The following is a 19,660-nucleotide window of genomic DNA, read 5'->3' as shown; positions in this document are numbered from 1 at the left end:
TGGTCACAAAAAAAAAACTTAGTCATAGTTTAGTCAAGATTGTGTTCCTTCCTTGGGGCGGCTGTGGCTCAGGAGGTAGAGCGGGTTGGCTGTTAATCGGAAGGTCGGCGGTTCGATCCCTGGCTCCCTGGTTGCGTGTCGAAGTGTCCTTGGGCAAGATACTGAACCCCGATTTGCCCCTGTCCAGTGTATGAATGAGTGTGAATGTTAGTTTCTGTTTGAGCACTTAGGCTCAGTGTGTGACTGGTAGAATGCAGATGACCTTTGAGTGGTCGAAAAGACTAGAAAGGCGCTATACAAGTACGGAGCATTTACTTAAGGTTAGGGGACCTTTGTTGCCTTGTTTACAACAATGACCAATAATAATGTTCACCGTTGCACTTTTAACCACATCCAACAGTGATGTTGATGACACACCCTGGAGTACACTTCTAAATCACTGCAGAAAAGTGAAAGTCAAATCACTGGAGGTCAGCAAAAACTATATTTTCTAAATTGAATAACATAATTTGTTGTTCGTTGACCTCCAGAAGGGTATTTCTGATCTGCCACAACACTATGGTTAAGATTCAGTTAAGTTTAGTGTAATTTGGGTTAAAATAACTACTTGTTAAAAGCAAAGTACTGATTATGTACTGATTATGTTCATGCTAAAAGAAACCACTGTTGACTGTCGGTAGGAAACTGAAAGCGAACAGTGGCTCAAAGTTCAATGTCTGTCGTCTTATCCAGCCACCCCGTCCTCCTTCTGTGGAGTTTGCAGCTCTGTGACAGGGTCACACGATTTAATCCGTTCCTCTCAACAGACAGGAGTTATAAATCCTATGAGTGCTGGAGGTCTCTGTCATTTCAATGTAAACATGTCTTTATTCTGTGTTGGCTGAAATTATACATTTGTCATTTTTCTTGGGGAGACAGTCCCGCTTTAAAGAATCACATCACGAGTAGGTGTTTTGGTCACTCAGTCTTCATGTAAATTCTTAGATTGAATCTAGACTGTCCCTTCTCTCCCCAGCCTGTCTTGACCTGATACACCAGGAGCTCTAATGTTGAACTGGGTGTTTGGCTTTATGGGTTTTTTTAAAAATCAAACACGTTCTTAAAAAACTGTGAAATGAATACAGAATCTGAAATTTAAATTACAAGTTGTGATGCAAAGTGTTGTCACTACCTTCATGTGTAAATGTTAACATTTACATTCAGGCAGGCAGAGTGGAAAAAATAATGCATGGTAAGCAACTTGAACTATTTAGTTAAGGATTTTTAAGGGTAGTGGAACATTTTTATAGTTATAACTTTTTTGCCAACATTGGTTCCCCTTGAAAAATGTGTTTCCCCTGCCAAATTTCATACCACAAAACAAAATAACTAATTTCAGTGTCAGTGAATTGTTTTCATGTTGCTACCATTCTGCAGCTGTAAAATAAAATACTTTAAAACTTAAATAAGAAAAAAGAAGATAAAAGAAAGGGACTTTTGAAAGTACACCACCAAGCTGCCTCATTATGTGTCTACTGATTGCCTCCATTGATTGAGGTGTGGGGTTGTTCGGGTGCATATTAGTCTTTATGTCATTTATTGTGTTTCTACTACACCCAAACACCAACAGACACCACACAAAGAAACAAAGATAAAACAAAGATGAAGTTACCTGTTTGTGGTGTGTGCTTCTTTCTTGACAGAAAATGTCTTTTTGTATTTTGTGAGACACGATGCAGACTGGTGTCCCCTGGAGGTTTCTGCACTGGAAACGCACATCGCTGTCAAGCTGATCCTCGGAAACTGTTGCTCCTTCCCTCTTATGCAATGGTGGAAGAAGAACTCAGATCTTCTACATGGTAAGTAGCATTACTACAGTGTCAAAATACTCGGCTACAAGTAAAAGTCACAAGTCTTTCTTGACAGAAAATGTCTTTTAGCATTTTGTGAGACACGATGCAGACTGGTGTCCATGGTTTCAATTACGGGAGGGATTGTTGGGGTCTGACCCCCCTAATTAAGGCTTGGACCCCCCCAAAAGAGGCAAGCAGTTCAGGGTTTTTTTCTTACCTGTCATTGTAAATAATACTCATGCCTGATATTCAAGAATCTTGAAGTAGGATTCCTGACACCCCTAAAGTGGACCGTACCATTTTCTAACCTTGAAGTTAGTTAAAAGTCTTGTCTGCCTACAGCACTGGCAGCAGCAGCTGCTCCAGTCCAGTCCACCACACGCTGGTGGAGACGCTTCTTTAATACACCTACACAACCGCTTATGCTGCGTACAGACAGACATTAGTTAAATAAGCAAGGATATTGTAAGCATTGTAAGATTTTAGTTTACTGAAGCCCGCTCATGCACTGTACTGGGTTTTCTTTTTGACCTGGGAAAAAAAAGTTGTCACTGTATAATTCGCACCCTACTGGTGTCCCCTGTTAGGTTTCTGTACTGGAAAAGCACATCACTGTCAAGCTGATCCTCAGAAACTGTTGCTCCTTACTGCTTGTGCAATGGTGGAAGAAGAACTCTTTTACAAATTACTCGGTTACAAGTAAAAGTCACACATTGAAAATACCAAAGGTGTAACTCTCATTAAGAGTGGCCCCTTCCATAATAATACATTACTGGACTATAATTGATGCTTTGGGGATAATTTTAATTACTACTGCTATGTAGCTTAATATATAATAATGTATCATATTATAATTAGTGATGATGTGTGTATTGATAATCTGATTAGTATAAATAATCAAACTAAATTTATCAAATAAGGAGTGAAAAGTACAATAATACCCTCTGAAATGTAGTGGAGTAGCAACAGGTCAATTTCTGATCTATTCTTTTATCATTTGATTGTAACATTCATCTTTAAGATAAGTTGTCCAAAACCTTTTTACCTAATGATCCTTTAAAGGTACGTTAGTTATTTTAGACCTTCTGGGGGGCAGCAGCTTAAAACACTGACATTTCAATTGATAACGTTGGGGTAAGCATGTTAGCACAAATAGTTGCTCATTTGACTTTCTCTTCCAGCTGACAATGTAAGTCAAATATTCACTCTCCACCACTAACTTTGTCTGTGGCACCGAACAGGTAGCATAGAGTGTGTTTATCAGAGCTGAAAACAGCTGCTGCTGCTGGAAACTAGGTTGGTGAGAATGATCATAGTGAACATAAAGTAAAGGTGCCATAAACCCCCCAACATGAGCTAAAACCTAAAAACATTTGGTACACCACCATTCCCATCAGACAAGCAGTCAATGAAGCTATATAAAAAATGTTTTTTGCTGCGGGCACATGTCATCAAAGACTCATTTTGCCCTTTCAGAGGCCTAAAGAGGCAGAACTATCCAATATTTAACCAAAAAGCAAAGATGGCAGAAAAATATAACATTTTGTGAAGGAGAACTACGTTTAAAAAAAAATACATATATATAAATGTGTGTATATATATATATAATCTATCTATCTCAGTCGGATGGGACCGACTGTTTTAAATCACATTACACTAACATGTACAAAGTATAACACCAAATATCACTTATTTTCCTTTATTTGACGTATGTGCATTAGACGAATCATAGAATTCAAATTGCCAGAATGTTCCTCAACATATGGTCCAATTATTGCATTAAACCTCCTTGTTCCATGAGGTATTTTGCAATTATACAGCATGATCTTTGCGATGGAATAATAATAATTATTATTTTTATTTTTTTTTTGGTAATTATTTAAGAAATGGTTGTAAATGACAATAAAAGTTTGTTTTAATCTTGGCCATTTCTATTTAAGAGCTTCCTTTCAGTAATATGTTTTTACACCCATGTACATCTTTATGCTTCTCCGTGTTAACATCATTGGTGAAGACATTCAGTCTTCACCAATTACACAACTGTTCCCAGCCTGTTTGGGTCTTTTCTTCCATGTGACCTCCCCTGTCACTTCAAGTTGCCACGTTATGGCTGTGAAAATCCTGGAATAGTTCAGACATTATTGATTTTTTTCCCCCTACTTGAGTGGCAAGCAATGACTTTCTTTCTACATCTGACAATGAAACCAACAGAAACTTCAGATTGGAATTGATTTAAGTCCCAGTGGAGTCCAGGTGCATTTAAGATGATACAAATTTAATGATTCTTCTGTTTATTATGTAACACGACACTAATTGTGCTCGTTGTTTAACAATATTTTTGCAGAGGTCTTGAATCAGCTTAAGGGGCCATGACATTTTTGTACAGACATTCATTGTCCCCAGAGGATGAATCCCACCGACTTTGGTTGACATCCTGACATTTTTGTCTTTTACTGAAATATGTCAACAACTTTTGGATGAAATGCCATGAAAGTCTGTACATACAGTATATCCAAGAGTCCCATGCAATATATAGTAATGCCTTTGGGGGATGCCTTAATGTCAAAAACTTTTCCAGTACTTAGCTGTACTTTGTCTTGGTTTTATTTTCATTGGCCAACTTATGAATTCAACCTCAAACTGAGTATTTTTTGTTTGCTTACTGGGATATAGAAAGATGGACTCCTGGGAGATTTAAACTGAGATAAGGACTCATTAATTAATAATAATAATAATAATAATAATAATAATAATAATAATAATAATACATTTTGTTTCTAATGCACTTTACATTTAAGAAAAACCTCAAAGTGCTACAGGTAAGATCATAAAAGCAAGGTAAAAACATCAGATAGTAGCGCAACGACATTTTTGTGCAAGGTTAAAACTCATAAGTTCTGAAAAAAAGAAATGTTTTTAGGAGCAGCAGAGCAGAAGGCACGATCACCCATGGTGTTGAGCTTAGTTCAGGGGAGTAGAAGGCGGTTTGAGTTTTTTGAGCGGAGGGATCGTTGTAGTGAAAGGGGTGAGTAGTTCTTTCAGGTGTGTGTGTGTGCATTTCCATAGATGCACTGGTGGGTGAGAAGTGAGACATTGTATTCAATCCTAGCAGAAACAGGAAGCCAGTGAAGTGATTGGAGGATTGGAGCTGTTTCGTGTGTTGGTTCGCGTTATTTCCCATTTCCTATTAAAAAAAGTGGTTTGGAGACCAGCGTCAGGTGACACAGCCACTGTCAGCTCTAGTAGTGTGTGACCCACTGTCTACTATGAGTCACGTAGTGTAAACGCCACAACGACTTCAAGACTCCCATCGCAAGACAGCGAGTTGTGTAGTCTGAGCAGCACGGCGATCGGCCCACGCTGAAAGTCGTGTAGTCTGCACGAGCCTTTAGTTTGGTTGCTGGATAAAATAATTGAAGGGGCCATGTGTTGTTTTCAGTGGCCTCTAGCTGTGAAGTTTTGGATCCCAACCACTCAAGCATGTGCTCCTGCACGTGGTCGAACTAATGAGCGAGCACTCGGCCAAGGCCAAACAGAGACATAACAAGGGACAGCAGCACAAAATGCTGGAAACTGAGGTGAACTAGCACTGCAACACAATAATATTTTTATCAGCATGACATTAAACTAATCCATGCTCGATACATGATAACGCTACATAGACTGCATTTAGCTGACATGATTTGTCAGCGTTAGCTCACCTGCCGGCTTTTCAATAATTGTTTGTCTTCTACTGGTCAGCATAGCTAAATTTATTGGATGAAAACAAAAACGGTAAGTGAGCTACACTGAATATTATAAAGTTTGTTGCCACACTTTAACAGTTAGAGCGCAGTAACATTACTGTAACTTCTTCCACTGTGTTGTAATGTTGCGTTATTGTATATTATCGTAAAAATGATAATAAATCTAAATTTAACGTTATGAAGTAAACAATGTCAGAGCCATGCTAATGTAGCTGGCTGCTCCTGGCTTGCATCACTATAGGCTAGTATAAACAAACTGTTCCACATTTGCTTTGAACCGTTTCATCATTTCCTGCAGGCTAAAATCAACACTTTGACATAATACTGGTGGTACACAGGATAGAAATATGGGTCGCGTTAGCTGGTGAAGTAACGTCGAAAGCTGTACAACTATAGTATTTTGCAATGGGTAACGTTAGAAACTGGTCGGCGTTCAAACGCCTTTCCGTTGCTGACCGTGTTTTCGCCTGACGTCTGTGGTGTATAACATATGTGCATTTGACGCATAACAGTTTAACAACAACCCTTCTATGGTATCTAACAGATGCCTAAACATGTCCTATATAAGCTGTGTTTGATGTACAGAGAGACCGAGTGGCCATCGGGCTGGGTCACTCTCCAAGCTGCTGCAGAGCTTGTAATTGATGCTGAACTCCTTGATGTAATAAACTTTTATGATCAAGAACAGTGTCAAGCGGATTTCTTCTCAACACATCATCGCAGCATTATTGTTCGGACACCACATCTATCTTCTTGCTTGACCTGACAGGTTTCAGCACATAAACATTCATTGTTGTTTTTTATCCTTACGTGGAGTTTGTGTCGGAGTCTGTGATGTTATGGGAGACGGTCATTTTTTGGTGTTAACAGAGTCCATTTCATTAGCTGCAGTGTTGCCGCTGTGTGTACAGTTCAGAATCAGTAGGCAAGAGTCTTGGGAGCGCACATGAATGCCACAGCAACCAATTGATTTCCCCGAAAAATTTGACCCTCTTCACATAGGAAGCAGCACAGGGACTGTTACATGTCACCAAGAAAGCAGGTGAATGGTTCATTTAATAGCTAAAAGTTATTCATTTCATTAAAAAACTACCTGTTTGCCCCTTTAAACAAATTAGGTTGAATCTTGACCTGGAAAACAGCAGTTAACAAAATGATCAAAACCTCCAGAACAGCTACTGAGTGGACCTGGTGAGATTGTTTTATCAATTTCCGTTGATTGACTAATTGATTAATCAACTAATCATTTCAGCATTATGGCACTTACAAATGTTGAAAAAGTAATTGTATTGTATTTAACTGTGTAATAGCCGAGTTACAAATGTAACCACACAAAAGACATATAATATAGACGAATAGTCATTTATTTAAGATAAACACAAAACTGTTCTAATGCAATTGTGCTCTTTTAAAGAATAAATTATGTGCATGTGTTTCTGCACATCTTTGCATCTGGATAAACACACACACGTACACGTGCAGGGAAGCAGCAGAGATGAGGAAAATTCTTATCATTGCTGCAAAAACTGTCACCGGACTGTTGCCCTACACTGCAATTACAGAACAGAGAAGATTGTGCATTATTTCAGGACGAATGTAAGCCGTGTAGGCAGACAGAAGCAGAAAGGTCCCGAACCCACAACCCTTAATTACCTCACAGTGACGCACAAGAGTGCCTCTGAAGGATGTTGGGCTGACAGAGTGAACTTGCCCAAGTGTATGTTATTTACCGATCCAGTGGACTCAGAGCTGCGCCTTTGTCCTGAGGGTTCAAAAGGAAAGGGCGACGTAAGGTACTTTTCCTCATGAATAGTTTATTATTCAGCGCAATGACATTATTATTTCTCGTCTTTGATATTCTGTTCTTTAATATTCTTTGCTTTCAGTTAATAAAAGTTGAAATATTAATCCTAGTGAGGAAAGATCAAAGCTGCTTCATCATCCCTTTTACACGCTTGAAATGTTCTGCAACATGACAGGCAGTTTAAAACGGACTGCAGCCCACGCTTGTACATCTTGTGTCTTCAGTGTACTGGGCAGGCTTTAAGGGGCTTAGCATTATGATTTAATGGTAAGAACTGACAGGTTTTTGCATTAATCATCTACTCTACCCACACAGGGCTGAAACAGATGCTTTCCCCCCCTACGTGTTAATGATACAGATTGTGTCAAATAAACCAGGAGCTTTTAAAATGGGTTTATAAAAAGTGGAAGAATATAAATTACAGATTAAGTGAATGGATTCATTGTGACAGGAGGCAATCAGCAGCTGCTTGAGTGCATAAATTTTGCTGGAGGGGGCAAATAAAAGAAAGCGTGAGGAAAAAAGAGGTGAGAAATTTCTTCAGGGCATGGAATCTAAAATTAAGATTTCATTTTGGGATGACCTGGACTGCTTGGACTAGGACGTTAGAAGTCTGATGTGTTCGAGTGTGGTTTCTCTTCAAGGTCATCGATACAGAAACTCCAGTAGCTGCTTCTCACAGGCTTGTCTGTCATTCAGTAAATCAGTCAGATAATTATGACCATGGTGTGAACATGCCTCCTGCTGCGTTAAACACACCTTGTCATACCTGGACGCACTCTTGATTGACTCTTTGAGGTGTCTCTAGGATGCTCTGATTTATCTGTAATCATCATCAACCTCACAGGTAGCACAGAGCAGAGGGCTGTTTTTAATCTTCTATTGCTATTATGTTTGTTAAATCCTGGTTCTAACTGTGGGACATTTCAGTAGATGATAAAGTAAAGCCATAATGACTTCATGAATGTTTTTAAAACTGTCAATGTCTAAATTCTAGGTTGTAACGACAGACTTGTTAGCAAACAGTTGCATATCTTACACATCAGCAGACAGAGAGCAACATTACAACCATCATCTGGTGTCGTGTTTCTGGCCACCTGGTGAATGTCTAGTATTCAGTCTCCTTCCAGCTCTGTTTTGTTCTCCACTTACTCCAGATATCTGACACTTCAGCTGCCTAATGTCCCACTATGTTCACCAGCTAGTCTCTGTCTTCTGTTTGGTGCTGAGAAAGTAGCATGCTTTCGATATTTGGAACTTTTTTGCTGAAAACAGGCGCCTGCTGCTGCCAAAAATGATGCTCTGAGAGTGGGGAGAGAGAACCTAAACAGTGAAGTTGTGGGCTGGAAAACCAAAACAATGAGCGCTGAAAGACATTAAAACACTCAGTGGAGCTCAGAGGAACTGCAGATTTAGGTGATAATCCAATGTGGGTTTGTTTATTCAAGGGACCCCTTTCACATTACACATAGTCATTTCATTCATTGTTAACATAACATTGATTATTGCAACTTTATTGTGCATTGTCACTTCTGGCCAATACTCGATCTGTCAGCATCCGCAAGTTTTCATGTCCCTCTCAGGATGAATTATACTAACTTTGGTTCTTCCCACCATCACGTCAAATATAATACTTCTCATAATAATAATAATTGCAATTCCCATATGACTACTTACCTCCTTGAAAATTGCTCCAGAAGATCTGGACCAATAACTTTTTACTTTTTACTTATTAACAACTTTTTATGCATTTATTAACAATATCATCACATACATCACTGTATAACTGAATTGTTACCAAAGAGAAAGGATAAACACCAGCCAAAGGGATTCTCAAGGCTATTCTTATTAATGGCTTATAACATATATAATAAATTAGTTATGGATTTATTAACGATTAATGAAGCCATTAGTTTATGAACCCTTTTTAAACGATGACTTAAAGTGATACAGATAAACTTTATTGATCCCACACAGGGAGTTTAAAATGTGACTGCCACAAAATTAAGTAACAAGCCTGTTCACGTTGCGTAAAATCATGATTACTTCTACCAAACAGCCAAACTGCAACAACATGAAGTCACTAGCCTAAAGGTATAAGATTGACGCATAGAGCATATTCATTATGTCCTTGACGCACTTGCATGCAGCCTAAACTAATCGTCAGTGGCAGTGATAGTGATTTAGTTACCACGTCCTTTGTCACAAATTGTTTATGTTACAGTATATTCACGCACCTGAGATGTCCAACTATAGAGAAATATAGTTGGGGAAAAGTTTTCTGAAGAGAAATTCACTTGATCAATTTAATGTGCAACTGTATGTTGTTCAAGTCGACAGGGACGAAGACCGCATGACAGCGTCCACACAGACGTCAGTTACACTGATGACTCACTCAGTCATGAAATTAGAAGTGACAGCCACCGGTGAAGTCAAACTCAGAGAGCCGGTTCGTCTTTTTAAAACATTATTTTATATCACATTCGCTTGACACCAGTAGAGTAATGATTCTCATTAATCATAGTCTTATATCACACTGATGACTTGTGAGACTCAAGATGCAGCAATTAGTGATGAGTCACCACTGGAATTAACACCCGACCCCGATGGTTCTTCACTGCAAGAGCCGGCTGGTACGCCATCTGATGACCAATCAAAATCCAGCACTGAGAAGATATACTTTTGTGTGTGTATGTGTGAGAGAGAGAAAGACACAGAATAGCTCTGACGTGATCCTCTTATGTCACCTCATCTTCCTTCTTTCCTTCCTTCCCTCCTCCTCAAGTGTCCATTTGAGGTGTTTTCCGGAAAGGAGCTGCTCTTTGCTAACAAGACAGCTCAGCGGCAGTCGTATTGGTGTGTGTAATTAAGGCTGGGCTCTGCAGAAAGATGCCTCGCTGAATGGAGATTCCCCCCTCTGTCAGTCTGCCCTCTCTTTTCTTTTCCTTCCTTCACTCTCTGTCCTTCCCTTGACATAAAACTCCCAATTAACCCAAAACAAGTCTCAAACTGCTTTTAGGGAACAAAAACAGAGGTAGAGTTAGAGGAGTTATGCCTCTAGGAAGTATTGCTGCAACATAACAGAGGAAGAGATATTATATAATCAGAATTTATTCATATAAGGAAGAAAATAATTACTCAAGCTGGACCATAATCCTCGAAAAGCCCTTCCAGTCATTCTGTCACCTCTACCTGAACAAATTAATGTTGTAGTAGAAAAATCTCATTACACCACCTGCACTTACTTTAATGTTTTATCTTCATTTGAAACATGGCATAATTGAACATTGGTTCACAGAATACCACTGTGTTTCTTCTGGACTTTTGTACATTCAGAGAAATGCACAGGGGACAAGCCAAAAGGAAGCAGGCTATTTTTAGCTCCTGAAAAGTTGACATTTTGGAGATATGAGGCCACGATACAAGGTTTTTATCTGATACCAGAGAAATGGATGGGATGTCATAAGGGACTAGGCTGGAAAAAAAAAACACAACGAAATTTAAAAAGATAGCAAAAGAGGTAATGAGAGCGCCGCATGCACACACGTGTACACACCTTGATTAGATGCCTCTTGAACTAATAGCTATTGAAGTTAGAAATAGAGAACTCATTAGAACTGCTGTTAATTCATTTACCAAGTATAATAAATTTACAGGGCACTGACACACAAGCCATCATTTAAAGCGATTAATCCGATGGGGGAACCACAAAGTCTAACTTTCCAATAATTAAAGGAAAAACCCAATTAAGTGAGAGGAGAAAAATAACAAATACATGCTTCCATACAGGACAGAAGGGGTCACTCACTGTGTGTTTGCACAGTATGAAAATAATGTGAATCGTATGTTATGTTCTTCATGGTCACCAGATCTCAACTCAGTGTTAGGACAGCGTTGTCCACCATCATCATCAAAACACCAAACGAAGGAATATTTTGAAAGAGTGCTGTTCAATATTTTTTTTATGTAATTTGTCTCCCATCTGTGTCTGACATCACAGAAAGATAAGATAAGATAAGATAACTTTTTTATTGATTGATTCTGAAACCATGTTGTGGAACTTAAAGCGTAGAAAGCACTGAGAGAGCACATTACTCCTCCAAGAAACCCGTTATTTCAATAACAGAAAAATGTTTCATCTGCATATGGATCCCGATCTGCAAATACTCATATCGATAGAATATTAAGTGGCTGATTTTTTGTTTTCATGTGTCAAGTTAATTTCATTTGTGTAACCCAAACTCACAACTTTGTCTCAAATGCCTTAAAGCATGTGACACCCTCTATCCTTAGAGCCTCTGTTCAGATAAGACCAAACCTTTGAGGAGGGGAAAAAAAATAAAGAAATCTCAGGTAGAGCAACAGAGGAAGGGTCCTGCTGCCAGGACCGGCAGATATGATGCGGTAGACATCGTATGTGCATAGTAGACAATTTTAAAATATTAAAATTACACTATGGAGAAAAAGAATGACAGTAAATAGAGTGAGTGAAGAACAATATCCAAAAATCTTAAGGTGAATATATTCGATGGATGTACGCAACACTGTTGTGTCACCTCTCAGCTCAATGTTGTGTCCGTTATTGCTGTTTTTCTTTCCTGCTGTTTGGTGTCAACAATAAATTCTCGCCATCACCAGAGCAACAGGTGGGCTGTACCTGTTGTCAGGAGATAACTGAATCTGGTTCTTCAAAGAGACACAGTGAATCTCCAAGTGGGCAAACCCAACAAATACTATCTTTTCAACCTGGGGGTTACGAAATTAATATTTTAGCTATACTTGCTGCCAACCACGTAGCTGGAAGTTTGATCTCTTGTGAACGTTTGGGCTTCAATATTTCAACCATTTCCAATACTAATAAATGCAAAAAGGTAGATCTCAATAATTTCACACGTGGATTGTCTTTTGGGTGTGCCTCCCAAAGTTACTGGCTTCAACTGGTAAATTTAAAACTTTGAATATATGTTATTGATTTACTGATATGCTGCTTCATTTTAATTGAGCATTAGAGTTTGACGCTGATACTCTGGTGTCTTGTTTCTCTCATTGAGGGCATGATTAAAAAAAAGAAGGTCCTGGGTTTGAATCCAGTGGTCTGTGCCTTTCTTTGTCAAGTTTCTTCTGGGTTCTCTGGTTTCCTCCTACAGTCAGTGACTTGCAGGTAAGTTTACACTCTGGAAATTTGTACTTTTTGCCAAAATAACTCGTTTTGTCCAGCACAAAAAAGTTTTTGTGACGTGCACACTGCTTTCCTCCAAAATTAAAATTGCCTCTAGGTGTAAATATCATTTTCAGCTTTTTGTTAGGAAATTGTAAACTCTGCCCAGGTCTAAGAGAGGTCTCTTGTTCCTCTATGTGTCTCTCTGAATGTTAATAAGATTTGAATGAATAATTTTTCCTCAGGATATAGAGAACCAGTCAGACTCAATGTCCCATATTTTGACAGCGCTAAAGTCCAATTATGTCTCATAAAGATCTGAGTGTCTGGGGATTTTCTGATAACTATTATCACTGCTTTCAAGTTGCAATGGATCAACTTATCAATAAACTCTCGCACAGTGAACTGTTGGAGGGACACGGTTCTTTAAGGAACATGTTCGGACACTTCCTCAGGGGCAACCAAATTGTTTTATTTAAAATAGAAGACAAAGACATTATGGTAAACCAGACCTGTCAAAATCCAGCAAGTTCCAAATCTATTAATTCTCTTTCTCCAGTTTCTGTTATATTTTCATATTACCAATGAAGAATATTACTATGTATTGTGTAAAAGGCTTCAGCTCAAGGTACTGTAGCATTTTAGCATCTTTCAACTCATTGTTTTTGGTTTTTCAGCCTGCAACTTTACTGTTTTGGTTCACTTTCACAGCTCTGATATAAACCCACTTTACACAACCTGCCAAGCATCAATCAGAATCAGAAGAATCAGAAGGAGCTTTATTGCCAAGTAAAGTTTTACACATACAAGGAATTTGCTTTGGTGATAAGGCTACAGGTAGACAAACATATAGGAGACATAAATAGATGCAGAAATATATTAATATAAACAAATGCAAGTGAGAATGAGAATAATTGAAGAATAGAGAAAAAGAACACAACTATTTGCAGAGAAAGAACAATGTGGCAGATATTTACATGTGCATTACTCCGGTTTGTGTTGTGCAGACGTATTGCAATGGAAGAGGATGTTGTGTGCGTAAATATATAAATTGACAATATAAAAAAAACAAAAACAATTAACAACAAATATGTGCAATGTGCCAGGTTTTTGCATGATATGAAATGAAGTGATATTTACATGTGCAGATACATTTGTATTATTTGAAAAGAGGGAGTGTCAGTGGGGGACCCGGGTCTTGTTGATGAGGCTAGCTGCAGACGGGCAGAAGCTGTTTTTGTGGCGAGAGGTTTTGGTCCTGATGGACCAAATCGGCAGACAGACAAAGTTAGGGACTAGCTTGAGATAAAAGTGGAGCATTGGCTAAAGAGCCAGATATTTTCCGCAGGAGTCGGCAGAGACCAAAACAGAGCTAACAGGCACACGATTTCAAATGAATGCTAATGTTGCTCTTTTTCTGCTGGATGTGCAAACATGTCAGTGTTACTGCTTGTTGCACCAACTATTGAGTGTTAAGTCAGCCAACTCTAAATACAATTTGTTCTGCAAAAACATTGTTATTCATGCTCGAGACTACACAATCTGAGGTCAGATTGAGCCTAATCGTCTAATGTCCTCAACTGTTCACACCAAATAACAAATTAGACCAATGAATCGTCTCCTGCAGAACTGTGAGCTTTTAGAGGATGACTGTCAGAGATGTAGCACAGAAACTAATGAACTCGTGGTGGTGAATGAAATCGCCTGGTTGTTGTGAATGAAATGTTAAACTGGCGTCTCAGTCATTAAAAGTGGGGAGAGAGAGACATGAGTCATGCTGCTTCAAGCACAATCAAAGCTTCCTGCTCCTTCATCTCCGTCTCTGCTGATGGACCCGAAACAAGCGATCAATGCAGTGAAGCAGGATAACTCAAGCACAGATTAAGAATACAAGCTACAACAATCATCTTTCTACGTCCTTATTGTGTGAAAACATCCATTCTTTGCAGTGTTACAATGGACTCAGTGGTTGCATAAGTGATTATCAGTATCATAAATATCATATTGTAAATTATACCAAAAATGTTTGGTGAGTTAAAGTGAGTAGAAGTGCATTTTGTGCGCTTCCGCTGACTGCATGACAGACATCATTTATCCCTGACACGAAGTTCAAAGTGATTATTACTTTAATTTACAGGTTCATTATGATGCTATTAGTTATATTGCACAGACACAAATAATTAGATAGTTTCTTTATCATTCAGCATAATACTTTGTATTCAGTAAAAGTGAAACAACACTGTATAATAAGCTTATTTCTCTCTGTGAAAATGTGACCCTGCTGTTTTCTACTAATGAGACAACCTGCTATACAAATTACTTCAAGGCTTTTACAAATCAACATTTCTCTTTCAATAATAGCTTGATTACAGCTGGTAATCAAAACTCTATTTATTCTTTGGACCTTCAGTCTCTGCACATTACATAAAAGGTGAATTCTAAAAACTGCTTTTAAAAGTAAAAACCCTGACTTTTATATATGTGTGAGGTCCTTTGGTGTTTGATTTTACTGAAGCTAAGAATAACAAGGCCCTTTAACGCCAACCGCTGTTTGGTTTTCTGGATCTTTTACAGCATAAAGGACTGACTGAGTCACCAAGTTTAAATGCAGGAGAGACTGCTAATGCCATTCTGAGGTAATAATGGAAAAGGCAGTATATCGCAAGTTACTGCTGATCTACCTGGAATACTAAATAAAGCAAAGTTCTCAGACTCATTGCTGCTGTTATTTAAAGATAAAATGATTCCTTGAGGCTATAATCCAACAAAGATTTGCATTCAAGAGTTTAAATATAAAATATAGTCTAACCTTGTACTGACAGTTAGCCCACAAATGCAACATCAAAATTGTCTAAATGCTTATCAACCCTCACCGAAATGACCTCATCAGTTTAAAATCATCCATTCTCCATCTAAATAACGAGTAATCCATTACTTTATCAGTAACGACCCCTCGCAGCGCTGCTGTTGTTGTTGTTGACTTTTTGAGGCATATTTTGCCCAGCAACTTTTACGGGATGACTCACCCAAGGCAGCTGTTACGCATGACAAAAAAAAAAAAAAAAATCAAAGGATAAGGTGGAGCGAGCAGATGGCAGGAGTCAGATAAAAAGGTGTTTGGCGCGGGGGAGCGACTATTTGAGACGGGGAAAGGGCCACATGAAGACGCTAACCGGGACCATGCAGACTTCCAGGCTGCTCAGCGGGGCACTGCTCTGCGCACTGCTGCTGCTCTCCAGCGTTGCTGGAGCCGAAGTGTTGGACACAGAGTCCGAAGAGGAGCTGAGCCCCAGAGCACTGCGGGATTTCTACCCAAAAGGTCCGAACCTAACCAGTGAGAAGCAGCTGGTAAGCAACTTTAAATCGTATCGCAAAAACAAAAAAGGCATGCAAAAAAGACGAAGAAGATGCAACTTTAAATCGTATCGCAAAAACAAAACAGTTTTATTTGCCTATTTTATCAAATAAAAAAGTTTAATACTTTGCATGTTAGCCTACTTTGAAATGCACTTATGTTGTGTTGAATAAAGACAAAATATGCATATTGAACTCCAGTCTGTCACCACCTTAAAATAAACGAAACTCACATACAGAAATGCCTTTGAGATTATCCCTTGTCATGTAACTTCTGTCCTATTGACATTTTATCTCATCGATTTGTGTCATTTTAACCAAAATATGTAACTGTAGGCTGTATAACTTTATTACATATTATAATATAACCTTGCAAATTAGATAATCACAATTATTATTATATTAATAATAATAATTTTGCATGTTTGGTTAATTAGGTAGGCTACTTAGTATTTATATGGCAATATTTTCCATTTGTATGTCCGTTGCTAAAATAAAAATGGCACATTCATTAAGCTGTTTTATGTGTTACCTGACAGCTTGGAGCTCTCCAAGAAGTTCTTGAAAAGCTGCAAGCTAAACGGCTGCCTTTATGGGAAAAGAAATTTGGCCAAGTCCCAACGGTAGGCTATTGTACAAGCAAACTTAAAGATATCGCATTTACTGATAATGTATTGATGCGTGTGGCAGCAGGCAGAAATTGATCAAACCTCTGGTGTGGTTGCTTCCCCCTCAGTGTGATGTCGGGGAGCAGTGCGCCGTGAGGAAAGGCGCTCGGATCGGCAAGATGTGCGACTGTCCCCGGGGAGCTTTCTGCAACTTTTTCCTGCTGAAGTGCTTATGAGTCTCGCCGGATCTGAATGTAGCTTTGAGATGGGGAGAAAAAAAACTGTCACACGATTCCTTTGTAATTACTGTCATATTTTTTATGATACAGCTGAGGAGCAGGTGCGGTGATTGCCTAACCCTTACGAAAAAGAACTATCGTAGTTCTATGATAAGTATATATATTTAAAAGTATGTTATATCACAGAAAAACTATAAGTCTCTGTAAGGATATTATGGCGTCGGACAGGAGGTGAGAATACCATAAAGTTCCTGTAAATATTCAGAACCACTTTTTGTCTGTTGAAAAATCACAGGATCATTGTTGTGATGTAGCCTATAGGAGCTAAGAAAAAGTCTTTAACAGCAATATCATGGGAACATAGTGATTCTTCGTCTGGAAACCCCCCAAAACCTGTCTTTTGAACTTGAACTATTTTGTTTCAGATGAATGTTGGTGTAGATTTATGAAAAATAATAACAATAAACTGTGGATCATCTTGTTTTGTAAAGCAGTGGAGTGGCCGCTTATTGTTTTAAAATGTTGGTCCATCGTGTAAACACACAGGCCGTGTGTCTGTTATATAACGCGCATGTTTGTGTCAGCTCGGTCAATATCTGAACGTGGACGTGACGGCAATCTGTGACGTCACACGTCCCGGGGCCCCTAATTGGCAAAAACATGGATTAATTTTAAACCTATCCGCTGCAGAGGAAGTACTTATGAACCAGGGAGTGACTGTCACATCTCAATCACGCTGATCCTCCAATTCACTGTCAATGGAGCAGCTCCAGGCTGTTGATGACGTCATGGCAATGAAAGAAGCCTCAACCTGCTGCACATGAATTCAGATTTAGAGTGACTTAAAACTGAATATACAACAATAATCGATATTTGATTCATATCACATATACACGTAATCTCGTATTTAAGCTCCTCTGGATATTTAACACATTCAGCTTTGTTTAGTTGTACTGGAAGAGTCACTCTTCACTCAAAAGTGTGTCTTGCTTATTGTGACTTTGCTTGGATGTTTTTGCGTTCACTGTGCAGAAAGATGTATGTGCAGAGTTTGACACATTTTGCCTGTGCTCATGCACTTTACATCTGAGTTTAAAACATGCACGTAAAAGAGCATTCATTTACTGACATCACAACTAGTCTGGAAGCCAATCATGGTCCAGCATGAAACTTAAAAAACGGTGACAAGGAAACTTCTAGCCTTCATATTTATAGACCGAATGTTTGACCTGTAGTGCCCTGGTGGTCTAGGGTGCAATGCCGACCATGAAACACAGGTCTGGTTCATGTCTGAATGAAACCCTTTGTTGCATGTCGTTTTCTCCCCTCATATCCTGTCATACCTCAGACTGTCAATCAAATAAAGGAACTGGCCAAATAATAATATAAAAAAAACATTTCAGAGGGAAAATCATCAAACACAAATTCTGGTTCAAGGGCAGAGTCCTTCCAAATCTCTTGAAACATGTGTAAGGGGTGTTTGTTTCTACTTAAATTTAGCACTTATCGCCATCACTGTGCACCATCTGATCATGAGCTCATGACGTGCATCTTTTCAGATAATAAAGAGTGGCATATATGTGTATTTCTGCTAATAATGAAAGCAGTTTCAAGATTATTGTATGGATGAAATGATGAGTTCTGTATATCAGTGGTGGAAAGTGAAGTACTGTTACTCAGGTATACTTCACATAAGTATTTCCATTTTCTGCTACTGTTTACTTCAATACATTTATCTGACATCTTTAAAGTAAATAAAGTAGTAAAAATGAGCTTGAACATTCTGGAAGGGTCCATGCAGAATGAGAACTTTTACCTTTTAAGTATTTACGTTTAAGTTTTCTTTACATTTACTAAAGCAACAATTTTTTGGAAGTAGCTTGTAATAGAGTATTTTTATATTGTAGTATTCAAGAGCGTCACTTTGTGTTCAAAAGTGGTGGGGACATCATAATAATAATAATAATCTTTATTTGTAGAGACCTTTTCAAAAACAAGTTACAAAGTGCTTTAACAAGTGTAAAGACAATAATACCCAAAAGACAATAATTCAAAAACAATACAAGATAAAAGCAAGAAAACATTGAAAAGACTAAAATACACATTTAAGATAAATACAAAATAAGTAGAGGCGAGAGGCCATGAAGAGCTTTAAAAGTGGTCAATAGAATTTTAAAGTCAATTCTAAAACATACTGGGAGCCAGTGTAATGAAGCTAAAATAGGAGTAATGTGGTCATATTTCTTTGTTCTGGTTAAAAGCCTGGCAGCTGAGTTCTGGACAGTCTGGAGTCGATCAATAGATTTTTGGGTTAAACAGGTGAAAAGGCTGTTGCAATAATCCAGGCGTGATGAGATGAAGGCGTGTAAAATGGTCTCGGTGTCCTTAAAAGTTAACATAGATCGAATATATTATATTATTATATTTCTAAGGTGATAAACATGATTGAACAAGCTTTGTGGTGTGCTGCTCGAAATTTAAATTACTATCAAACCAAACACCAAGGTTCTTTGCAACAGGCTTAATTTGATTTACTAGGGATAGCAGTATTTGTTTTGCCATCTGCTGGGATTTCTGTTTTGTCTGAGTTCAGCCGGAGGAAATTATTTGACATCCAAATTTTTAACTTTACAAAGGCAGTTGTTAAGTGAACTCAGCATTCCAGGGTCTGTGGATCTGACGGGCAAGTACATTTGCGTGTCATCAGCATAAATATGAAAAGAAATACCATGTTTATGGATAATATGTCCAAGGGGAAGCAGATACAAGGAAAACAAAATGGGTCCTAAGACCGACCCCTGAGGCACACCATATTTAACTGGACAGAACGAAGAGACATAGTTGTTTACAGACACGCAAAACTTCCTATTTGACAGGTAGGATGAAAACCATTCTAGAGCAGTACCAGAGATCCCCACC

The 19,660-nt window shown here is 38.5% G+C and overlaps 1 protein-coding gene across 1 annotated transcript; it reads left to right on the top strand.

The window, feature by feature from the left end:
* Positions 1–15,669: 15,669 nt before the first annotated feature.
* Positions 15,670–16,870, top strand: LOC123959042 (cocaine- and amphetamine-regulated transcript protein). Its single transcript, XM_046032880.1, has 3 exons — positions 15,670–15,888; positions 16,434–16,517; positions 16,631–16,870. Exons 1-3 carry the CDS (start codon positions 15,700–15,702, stop codon positions 16,736–16,738), a joined length of 381 nt encoding a protein of 126 aa, XP_045888836.1. The 5' UTR covers positions 15,670–15,699; the 3' UTR covers positions 16,739–16,870.
* Positions 16,871–19,660: the final 2,790 nt, after the last annotated feature.

Source organism: Micropterus dolomieu, linkage group LG20 (assembly GCF_021292245.1).
Source record: "Micropterus dolomieu isolate WLL.071019.BEF.003 ecotype Adirondacks linkage group LG20, ASM2129224v1, whole genome shotgun sequence".
In the NCBI taxonomy this organism is placed as follows: domain Eukaryota; kingdom Metazoa; phylum Chordata; class Actinopteri; order Centrarchiformes; family Centrarchidae; genus Micropterus; species Micropterus dolomieu.
The sequence above is the reverse complement of the archived record's forward strand: the minus strand, read 5'-3'. Positions and strand labels throughout refer to the sequence as shown.